At 40.0% G+C, this 12,005-nt stretch overlaps 1 protein-coding gene across 1 annotated transcript in view; it reads right to left on the bottom strand.

Annotated features, from left to right (window-relative positions):
• The window catches only part of chm (chameau), an 895,896-nt gene extending 884,231 nt beyond the window's left edge, over positions 1 to 11,665 (bottom strand). The window contains exons 1-2 of the mRNA XM_067153506.2: positions 11,566 to 11,665; positions 246 to 1,050 (exon numbers count right to left, since the gene is read on the bottom strand). Of these exons, the coding sequence (XP_067009607.2) occupies positions 246 to 1,050; positions 11,566 to 11,583 (823 nt within the window). The 5' untranslated portion in view covers positions 11,584 to 11,665. The remainder of the gene's footprint in view (positions 1 to 245; positions 1,051 to 11,565) is intronic.
• Between the last annotated feature and the right edge of the window lie 340 nt (positions 11,666 to 12,005).

Genomic DNA, 12,005 nt, shown 5'->3' with positions numbered 1-12,005 from the left:
TGGAAAGGAACACGTAGGAACAAATTAAGTCATGCATATTGCAAGGGTGAAAAGGAAGGTAATGTAGAAGGAAATACCACATGGTCAGAATTACCCCAGCTAACCATAACGTATTTAACTTATGACTGATAGCCTATGAATTTTCATCTAGAATAATGAAAACAGTGTCAAATACAAAAGAGTAAGCTCTTGGAAGTGGAGTAGGAGAAGAGCAAATAGATTTACATAGAAATCACAGTTCTCACCTGACGTTACAGAAGAACCTGATGTAGAAGTCGCTGAACTATTAGACTTGCTGGGTGGTGGTGGAGATTTTGCACGTTCAGGCTTTTTAGTTACTTTTGGTTTTGGCTTTGGTTGGGCAATTGCTTTAGTAGCAGTATTTTTCATGGGGCTTAACTTAGGAGGCTGTGCATTTTGATCATCACTCTCACTGCTATTTTCTGGACTAAAGATGCTTTTGGTCTTCAATTTCTTCTGAGCAGCAGTTTCAGCTTGCTTGTTAGCTGGGGCTGTTGCTCCCTTTGCTGGTGGATTCTTTTCTGTATTTGCTGCAGCTTTCTGGGCAGCAGTGTTAACTTTCACTGCTGCACCTTTCAGTCCTGCAGAATTCCCAGCTTTAGATGGTGGCTGTTTTCCCTGCTTTGTGACAGGTGTCACAGTCGCAGATGCTTTTGGTTTGGCGGGTGGTTTACGTTTGGGGGCAGGTTTAGCGGCAGCAGCTTCTTCAGATTCCGACGAACATGCAGCTTCCTTAGAAGCTTTGTTCGGCCGAGATTTACTTGCCTGTGGTTTGTCCTTCATTTTGGAAGTTTCACCATCACCTGCAGTGTTGGCACTCTTCCCTTTGGCAGAAGCTGGTTTCTTTTTGGTTGTCTTACGAGACTCTGAGTCTGATGTTCCATGTCCACTCTTTGCAGCACTACCCTGGGAAGTTGAAGAGTTCTCGGAGTCTGATGAACTTGAGTCACTTCCGGATGATGAAGATGAACTGGAAGATGATGATGAACTGTTGCTTGAAGTAGTTGTATCAGAACTGGTAGCAGCAATCTGAGAAAGAGAAAAATTATTATGAAAGAAAGAGAATACATATAACTTGATTCTGAAACTAAACAACCTAGGAAAGGGCAACACCATACCGGCTCTCTATCTCATGACTCGATAAGGAAGAGTTCCCAACTGCCGAAACATGTTTTGTTTTCTGCAAAAATTCAACATAAAAATTGAAATTTCAGCAACATGTCATTACAGGCGTTCATGAGATACAGTATTTTTCTCTGAATACTGTACAGTATATAATGCTCTATGATACCTCATGCAGTTCAACTGCTAAACTTAAAAAATAGTTTTACCATGCATTTCTAACTTGTGGTAAACATCCAACTCATCAGGTATTTTGAACTGTCACCATAAATATATATATACATAAATTATAAGAGGCCAGCTCATTTCTGGGTCATTTTTTTCTGTACAAATGAGATCTCTGCAAATGGATAAAGAAATTCTAGAATGCAACACAATGTAGCACTGTCTCAATTTCTTTCACTCAGACACACCAACTATGAGCGCGGATCAAATATAAACGGGAATTTCAATGTACCGCTGCTGTTAGTAATAATTCTGAGGCAGGGCTTTGCCAGGAGGTTGGTGGGGGTGCCTGGAGAAGGGGTTTGCGTGCGCAAACGACGCTGGAGAGCCGGGCTGCTTCACAGTATGCCATAAGTGAGCAAGAGGTGCACACATGTTACGCAACGCTTCATTATCAAATATCTCGCAAAAGAGGGTAACAAACTTTCCAAAATTTTTAGACGGCTTCGCGCACAGTTTGGAAAAGAAACAGTTTTGCAGAGTCGAGTGTATGAGTGGGCTAAAAAATTTGTGACAGGAAGAGAAGCTGTGGAAAATGAACCTCATGAAAAGAGACCATGGACAAGCATCACTGCAGACAACATTGTTGCCATTCCTGACATTACTGATGAAGATCAGCGAATAACAATTTCACAAATTGTTTTGGCCGTAGGGATAAGTTACAGAAGTGTCTAAACCATCATCCAAGATGAACTACATTTCAGAAAATTGTCTATCAGGTGGGTTCCTCGTCTCCTCAACCAGGATCAAGAAACTTTATGTCAGGAAGTTTGTCAGAGACTCCTGCATTGGTACGAGTAGGAAAGATAGCATTTCTTGCGTTGTATTGTGACTTATGATGCCAAAAAACATGGAGTGGTGGCGAAGAGACGAAGCAGGTCAGTCAAGACCAAAACACACCCATCTGATGGGAGAGGTACTTGAAACTGTTTTCTGGGACTCCGCAGGCATTTTGCTGGTGGATTTTCTTCACAAACAAAGGACAATTAACGCAGCCTATTACTGTCGCCTTTTGGATGAAGCAAAAGCTGCTTATCGCAACAAGCGATGCCGGCAACCAATCCGAAACATCATTCTTCTCCATGACAATGCAAGGCCACATTACTGCCACTTTAACGCGGGAAAAACAGGAGGAAATTCACTGTACACCTCTGGAACAACCTCCGTACAGTCCAGATTTATTGCCCTGCAACTACCATTTGTTTGGACTACTCAAACAAGATCTAGGAGGACAGCGGTTCGATGATGATGCAAGTGTAGAAGAGTTTGTGCACAACTGGCTCCGCAGCACACGTCCCTCTTCTTTCTATCAGGATGGCATCAAAAACTTACCAATCCGATGGGGAAAATGTATATCGAAGGCAGGACACTATATAGAAAAGTGATCTCTACATGTGTATTTTTTTTGGTTGATGCAATAAATTTTAAAAAAGAATTCCCGTTTATACTTGATCAGCCCTGAATAACTGATTTCTTTCCATCTAAAATTTCTGACATTTATGAGTAGGAAAGATGACATCTGCAAAGTTTATAAGCAACCAAAAAGTAAGACCACATGGAGAGAAAGATGACTGGATATGGGGTAGTGATTTGAGTGCGGGTATCCATATTTTGGAAACAGTAAAAGCATATAAAAATGATGTAAAATATGAAGTAGCAAAAAATAGAGATCCTTCCTTCAAACCTGCCAGGGAACCACTAATCCACCCAAAGAAGTATTCTTACTTATAGCCAATAGCAGAATTAGAACAAGACTGTGTAAATGTTCCACATGCAGTCATTTTCTGTGTTCCTATTGGCCAGCTGTGATGAAGGAAAATCTCCAATATTAAAATTTGTTTGTCAATTTCTGGACCTAACCTATGCAGACCAATGGTCTAACCAAATCAGGCCAATGGCCTACCGGTAAGCACTAGAGGCCTGTAGTCTGTTTTGCAGCTCTAACTTAGGAACTTATGCCTCAGACCCACTTTGCTTGACGTGCAATGAATGGTCTTGTCACTGTCTTTGCTTGCTGTCCAAGTTTAATTCAACTTTTGTCCACTCTTGAACATAGACTGTGATGTTGTGTATGTTAAGGCTCCAACTTTCTAACACTGATTCCTTCTACCTGTGTCATGTTAGATTTTTAACCCATTTTGGGTGCCCGCAACTGAATCTTTATGAGATTTAGACACTTTACGACATTAAGATGCTTGATGGAGATATGTGCCCGAGATAATCTGAATATGATATGCTACCTAATAATAATAATAATAATAATAATAATAATAATAATAATAATAATAATAATAATAATAATAATAACAATAACAATAATGTTAGTTATGTCCCACTAACTACTTTTTTATGGGTTTTTGGAGACACCAAGGTGCCAGAATTTAGTCCCACAGGAGTTCTTTTATGTGCTAGTAAAAGCATCTTCAAATACCACCAAACTGAGCCAGGATCGAACCTGTCAAGTTGGGATCAGAAGGCCAGTGCCTCAACCGTCTGAGCCACTGCGACCAAATACAAACAAAGGACAGGTTAGGAATAATGTAATGATAAACATGAAAGAGAGTGAAAAAGAAATCTTGCTTAAAATTCGTAATGTTTAAAACAAGGGCTCAGAAAGATACAGAGAATGACTACTCTGAAAATTATGACAGAACAGCATCCCAGAACATATTTAAAGATATTTGCCACATCCTACCTAAACATCATGGATATTATTAAATGAAAGGGAGACTAAATGTATTAGTTATGTTGTATGGTCATGAAAATGTAAGCTTGTATTCGCGAGACTGGACAGGAACCCCAAGTTTGGCAGCCCTGAGGAAGGTAGCATATTCAATGGTTTCCTATTTTCTCACTGTAAAAATGCCAGTGCTGCACCTGAACTAAGACCACAGCCATGCCTTTTCCAGTCCTACCACTCTTCTACTCCAACATCACTCAAAAACTATCTAAGTTAATTAAACAGGTGACAAATGAAAGAGATATCCAGTTTCATAATTCAAATTCTCAACCACATAATCCTTATTATTCCATTCTATTTATAAACAGCAATCAACACATAAACAAAGGTCAGAATCTAACATTATCATCCAATTACTCTCCTACATCCTAATCTTACACATCATAACTCTTATAGAAAATGGGTAAGGATCAGTGGCGTATGCTGGGATCAAGACGTGGGCTACCACTAGACTTAGGTTACCCCTTTTCGATGGTTGGTTTAGTAAACGTCAAGCTTTCAGCGTTTTGAGCTGCAACCAATAGGCGACGGAGAAGCTTGCTGTGTTGTGAAGGCTGCTTCACAAGCTATTGTCCTGGCCTCTGCTACTACCAATACTTTACACCTGATCAGTGGAGATGGTAGCCTAAGATTTAGCAAATTAAAGTACGGTTTTGTGGCTAAATTGATAGAATGCTTGCCTTTAGTCCGAAGCCCCGGATCAATTTTCAGAATCAACCCCCTCATACTGTTAATTCCTCTGGCTTGGGGAATGGGTGTTTATGATATCTTCGCCTTTCATTTTATCATCATTAGGACAACACCAAGCCTAACAGATGCCATGCACCATTATTATTATTATTCCTTTGCTGGCGAGATGTAGTGTTTACAGTGCACTATGTCTTCTGGTATGGGCTATATCAAATTTGTTACTTTCATTGACCTGTCTCAGTCTCATCCTTGGCTTTGACAATATGAAAGTGACTGAGGTATGAGTGATGCTAGTAATACCATTGCTTATTCAGCGAGTCCCTGTTATGAATGGTGTGAAAATATCGCTCATAGGGTCGGTTGGTGCATGCATTTCAGTGGGCTTGGCAGACTGATATGTAATAGCAACGGCTGGCTCAGTGAGGAAAGCAACGGGAAACTACCTCACTCATCATTTCCCTAGTACGCCTCTTCAGTGACGCCTAGGCTATTTATGACAGCTGTTGGCGGAGCTGCAGAGGATCAAACCAGCCTTCGGGCTGAATACCCAACATAAACATTAAATTAAAATGTTGAATTTTACAGCAGTCGTACCCATCGTTCACTGGTTAATTAGCTTCCTCGGGAGATCAGTGGTGGTATCCGACCCATGATCACGGGTTCGATTCCATCCAACAAAAGGGAACCTGAAAGATTATTTTCCATTTTAGCAGATCTACCTATTAAAGAAAACTATATTACTGCTATAACAGCAGCCCTTTAGTGTCTTCCTATGAGGAAGTGGAAGTGCATAAGATGAGTAACGCTTGGTTGATAGTTAGCAGTGGTGATCTGACGGACCAAAGCCTAGCACACCTATCTCCCCCGGTCCCCGCTCCTATACGATATACAGTAGCAAGCCACGTGCGGCGAGTAGAGGGGAGAGGAACGAGAGTCTGGGATGCGATATCAGTCTCCGATACTTAGCTCTCAGAAATACGTGAGCCGTTTTTTCTGGCTGCTTTCAAGTTTTGTAAATGGAACAATGTGACAGATGGTTACATTATAATGTTGTTTAGACTTTTATCATTCTCAATTGAGGTTTGGGCTTCACCGATAGCCTTGGTAGCCCTCAGTATATGCCACTGGGAAGGATAGTTATAAGTTATCTCAATCATATTCATTGCAATCTTATTCACTAATTTTAAGTTGGGACATCAAATCAAATAATAACTCGAAGCAAGCTGTCGAAAAGTTGTTTTACAAGAGCCCTATGCACAGGAATATGTACATATACAGCACTAATCGATTTATCAAGATCGAAGTACTCAGTATATTTCACATAATGTGCATCATGTGGTTCGTGGTGTGGGTTACTATAGTCAAGTCCAAGTTCGTGAACCATGGGCAATGGCTGAGTGGCTTAGTAAGTGGTCCTGAGAGTCGGAATACCAGTTGCAACGGAATGGAAGTGGGCATCTCGGACATATTCTGAGTCATGGCCCTCCTTGTGCTCAGGCGGCTAGGACTATACGATTCACCGGTGGTCCATAACCCGTTAGAGGAGAGATCCCTCACTTGGGCTATGTGTAAGTAGGGTAGCATCCTGCTTCATGAATTTACTGAGCTCGGAACATTTTAAGCAAGCCCTGGACCTATGGCAGTAACGGAGTCCCACTCCCATATGACAAGCGAGGGACTCCTTGGAAACAACTTGGCGAACGAAATGGAATTCGATGGGGAGCTATCAATATTAATGGGGCTTATGGAAGAAAGAAAGTAGAACTTTCTGAGTCAGCAAAGAGGATGCATCGGGATGTGCTAGGAGTAAGTGATATTCGGATAAGGCAAAATAACGAGGAAGAGATAGAAGATTATAAAGTGTACTTGACGGGTGTTAAAAAGGGAAGGGCAGAGTCTGGGGTACGGCTGTTCATCAAGAATACTATTGCAAGCAACATAGTTTCTATTAGGCACGTAAACAAGCGAATGATGTGGGTAGATTTGGAAGTTGGAGGAATTAGGACGAGAATTATCTCAGTGTATTCACCATGTGAGGGTGCAGATGAGGGTGAAATTGACAAGTTTTATGAAGCATTGCGTGACATCGCAGTCAGGGTCAACAGCAAGGATAGGATAGTGCTAATGGGCGATTTAAATGCGAGAGTTGGAAATAGAACTGAAGGATATGAAAGGGTGATTGGTAAATGTGGGGAAGATATGGAAGCTAATAGGATAGGAAGCGTCTGCTGGACTTCTATGCTAGTACGGGTTTAGCAGTTATGAATACATTCTTCAAGCATAAGGCTATTCAAGGCTACACATGGGAAGGTAGGGGTACCAGATCCATAATAGACTCTATCTTAACTGACTTCAAATTCAGGAGATCTGTTAGGAATGTACGGGTTTTTCAGGGATTTTTCGATGAAACAGACCACTATCTGATCTGTAGTGAACTAAGTATCTCCAGACCTAGGACAGAGAAAGTAAAATCTGTCTGCAAACAAATAAGGGTAGAAAATCTCCAGGACGAGGAAATTAGACAGAAGTACATGGATATAATTAGTGAGAAGTTCTGAACAGTGGATGGTAAGCAAGTTCAGGGTATAGAAAGAGAATGGGTAGCATACAAGGATGCTGTAGTAGCAACAGTAAGGGAATGCCTAGGAACAACTGTGTGTAAAGATGGGAAAAAGCAAACATCTAGGTGGAATCATGAAGTGAGAGCAGCCTGTAAACGTAAAAAGAAGGCTTATCAGAAATGGCTCCAAACAAGGGCTGATGCAGGCAGCGAATTGTACATAGATGAAAGAAACAGAGCAAACAAACAGTTGTTGAATACAAAAAGAAGTTGTGGTGAGATTTTGGTAATAACCTGGAAAGGCTACGTCAAGCAGCAGGGAAACCTCTCTGGACAGTAATAAAGAATCTTAGGAAGGAAGGGAAAAAGGAAATGAACAGTCTTTTTGGGTAATTCAGGTGAACTCATAATCAGTGGCGTGCACTGAACCCCACCTACCCCAGCGCTGCTGGGGTAAATAACTTTGTATTTACATTTTCTTATTATGCCTTAAAAACTTTTTACGTATCAAGTTTAACAAAGTGTGAACATCTAAGCCAAGCCAAGTACAGCTGTCTCGACAATCCGCTCGCTCTACCACAGTTCAGCGAGCTGGATTTACTTGCTAGTGCGAAAGAGCTAACCCAGCGAATTTTAAGTCACTTGGTTGACGCATACACTTGAAGCTTCCTTGTCCTGGGTGTGGGACGGGGCTGTGGGTCCTCCCCCGATAGCAATTTATGGCAGCAGGCCAAGCTAGCTTGGGAAAGGCATGTTAGTTTCAATACTTGACACTCAAAATGTTCAGCGCCACACACTAGAGACTACAAGAAAAATATCAACATGTTAGGTCTAATAGTACAGTCACTTGCACATCGTCTTGCTAATAAAAATAGAGCCAGTTTATGAAATCAATTGTAATATAGAAGAATATATTTTATTCTTGGATTTCGACGTGTATAAAGTTTCTTTGAGCAATTCATTGATGGCACATGTACAGTATGTATTACGATAGCCGCAGAAAAATATTTAGGTTGCCCAGCATGAACACAGAGCTAAGTGCAATGTAAAAGAATTTTGCATTTGGTTGTCTGTGATGGTGGTATATAGTGAATTTTCTTAGTGTTCCTCTTATATTATAGGTGAAGTTTCCGTGAGTCTGTGCCATTCGTCATGAATATAACGTGTGTTATACGTGACGAATATTTTTCCTCTTGTCGTTGATGCACGTACACTCAGTAAGCGAGTGAAACTATAAAACTTTGGAAATGGTAAAATACCAGTTAAATTTTGCTGATTCAGTTTAAGTTAGGCCTTTTAAGTTAAAAACAAATAGTCGCAGTGTATTTTTGTGAAAATCATGACTGTACTGTACTGTACTATCACAAAGTGTCACAGAGCGAAACTGTAAGTACATTGTTTAAAATCTGCTATAGATTAAGTTATGATGGTGTTGCCCTGCCCTGATTATCAATTTGGAAATATGTGCGAGTTTGTGGTTGAAAATATTCTTGAAAGACCTTTTTCAGGTAGATCTTTCCATGAAAAATGCAGTATGGTAATGTTGACTTTAGAGAGTGTAGTGGGGTACGATTGTTTATATTTTTTAAAAAAATTTCCAGCTGGGGTAACGAATGTGTTCAGCACACGCCACTGCCCATAACAGATCCCAGGGAATCACTGGACAGGTGGAGGGAATATTTTGAAAATCTTTTCAAAGTAAAAGAAAATCTTCATGGTGGTGTCGTGAACAACGGAGCTCATGGGGAGGAGGAAAATGATGTTGGTGAAATTACGCTTGAGGAGGTGGAAAGGATGGTAAATAAACTCCACTGTCATTAAGCAGCAGGAATAGATGAAATTAGACCTGAAATTGTGAAGTATAGTGGGAAGGCAGGGATGAAATGGCTTCATAGAATAATAAGATAAGCATGGAGTGTTGGTAAGGTACCTTCAGACTGGACAAAAGCAATAATTGCACCTATCTATAAGCAAGGGAACAGGCAGGATTGTAACAACTATCGAAGTATCTTATTAATCTGTATACAAGGCAAAGTATTCACTGGCATCTTGGAAGGGAGGGTGCGATCAGTCGTTGAGAGGAAGTTGGATGAAAACAAGTATGGTTTCGGACCACAGAGGGGCTGTCAGGATCAGATTTTCAGTATGCAGCAGGTAAATGAAAAATGCTACGAGAGGAATAGACAGTTGTGTTTATGTTTCATAGATCTAGAGAAAGTGTATGACAGGATACCGAGGGAAAAGGTGTTCACCATACTGGGGGACTATGGGATCAAGGGTAGATTATTAAAATAAATCAAAGGCATTTATGTTGACAATTGTGCTGCAGTGAGAATTGATGGTAGAATGAGTTCTTGGTTCAGGGTACTTACAGGGGTTAGACAAGGCTGTAATCTTTCACCTTTGTTGCTCATAATTTACATGGATCATCTGCTGAAAGGTATGAAGTGGCAGGGAGGAATTCAGTCTGGCCTATGCTGACGATATGGTGCTAATGGCAGACTGTGCCGAAAACCTGCAGTCTAATATCTTACAACTTGAAAATAGGTGCAATGATTATGGTATGAAAATTAGCCTTTTGAAGACTAAACTGATGTCAGTAGGTAAGAAATTCAACAGAACTGAATGTCAGATTGGTGATACAAAGCTGGAACATGTAGATAATTTTAAGTATTTAGGATGTGTGTTCTCCCAGGATGATAAAGTGAGATTGAATCAAGGTATAGTAAAGCTAATGCAGTGAGCTCACAGTTGCGATCAACAGTATTTTGTAAGAAGGAAGTCAGCTCCCGGACAAAACTATCTTTACATAGGTCTGTTTTCAGACCAACTTTGCTTTAAGGGAGTGAAAGCTGGTTGGACTTAGTTAAAAGTTAGAAGTAACCGAAATGAAAGTAGCGAGAATTATTGCTGGTACAAACAGGTGGGAACAATGGAAGGAGGGTAGGCCTACTTGGAATGAGGAGGTAAAGGCTAAGTTAGGAATTAACTCGATGGATGAAGTTGCACGCATAAACAGGCTTCGGTGGTGGGGTCATGTGAGGTGAATGGAGGAGGATAGGTTAGCTAGGAGAATAGTGGACTCTGTTATAGAGGGTAAGAGAAGTAGAGGGAAACCAAGACTACGATGGTTAGACTCAATTTCTAACGATTTAAAGATAAGCGACATAGAATTAAATGAGGCCACAGCACTAGTTGCAAATAGAGGAGTGTGGCGACATTGAGTAAATTCACAGTCTTGCAAACTGAACGCTGATAAGGCATAACGGTGTATAGGCCTAATGATGATGTATGATGTATGCATGAATGTGCTTTTTATTCCATTTATGATTATTATATTTGTTAATTACAGTAGACATAATTACATAGATGAAGCTTAAGAGATATAAGCTACAACATTAATTTAAAAATCAACTTTCTTTTTTCTCAACAAAATGTTGACTAAGCTCGATGTCTACATTAAACACTGAATGTCTAATCGTGACCTCATTGAAACTCCAAGAGTTATGTACATGATCACGGATTTAATTTCAGAAGTTTCTCAGCATTCCTCCAAGAGTTATGCACATGATCATGGATTTAATTACAGGAGTTTCTAAGCTTTTCTTTCAATGTTAAAGAAATTAAATTTGGATCTAAAAATCTATCTTAGGCCTACTTAGTTAACTTTAAAGTCCTGAATCTTACCTGAAGGGAGTAATATATACATATTGTATGTAATCATCAGATTGTACGGATCCATAAGAGAATATTGATACAAATTTCCTTAAAACATTAAGCTCTGTCAGAAAATTGTTTATAAAAGAGTCATAAGCGCGGAAATATATACATATAGAACACTGATCGATTTATCAAGGTAGATATACTCAGTTTATTTCACATAATGTGCTTTTTGTTCCATTTATGATGATCATATTCGTTATTTACAGAAGATGCAAATACGACCCTAACCTCACAACCTTCATCCATTGCAACTCCAGTAGAAATATAAGATAAAACTAATTTACATGGGATAAGTAGAAGTTGAGGTTATTCATTATGTTTAATAATATAATAAGAAAATACTAATGTTTAACCAAGAAATTTCAAAAAACGCTTAAGTGAAATGTCCTGAAGTCTAGGCTTGCTTATGAACCGTACATAATATCAATGGATCTGTGAGAAATATGAGTCATTCAAAACAACACCTATAACATGAAAATCATACCTTTTCTTTAGGTGTCATTGTGCTGCAGAAGGTAATAATTAAAAGGACAAGCTTCACAATTCATCAGTAAATGACACTTCACTCAAACCATACAGCCACCATCTTGTGTATATTGTACCACGTGGTGTGTAGCCTTACTGGTTTGTTATTGTGTACATTCTCAGCTTTGCTCAATAGAGAGCATCACACTAGGAAAGCCTCTTAAGAGGATCGAGACGGCGGTGAAGAAGATTGAGACGGCGGTGGGACAGCCACAAGTAATATCAGCTATGCTCTGTAGGTAGCGTGGGTTGCACAAAACTAGCTTTATCATGCAGGACTTTTCAGCTGTAGTCCACAGATGGCGAATGCTTCGGTGTTGTGTGGAGGTGATTGCTGTTTTAAAGGCGCGTCCAGACTTGTAACAGAACACCGTAACGTAACCGCGTCGCGCTCCTGTC

This window comes from Anabrus simplex, chromosome 9 (assembly GCF_040414725.1).
Source record: "Anabrus simplex isolate iqAnaSimp1 chromosome 9, ASM4041472v1, whole genome shotgun sequence".
Lineage (NCBI taxonomy): Eukaryota > Metazoa > Arthropoda > Insecta > Orthoptera > Tettigoniidae > Anabrus > Anabrus simplex.
Note: the sequence above shows the minus strand (reverse complement) of the source record. Positions and strands in the feature narration are given on the sequence as shown.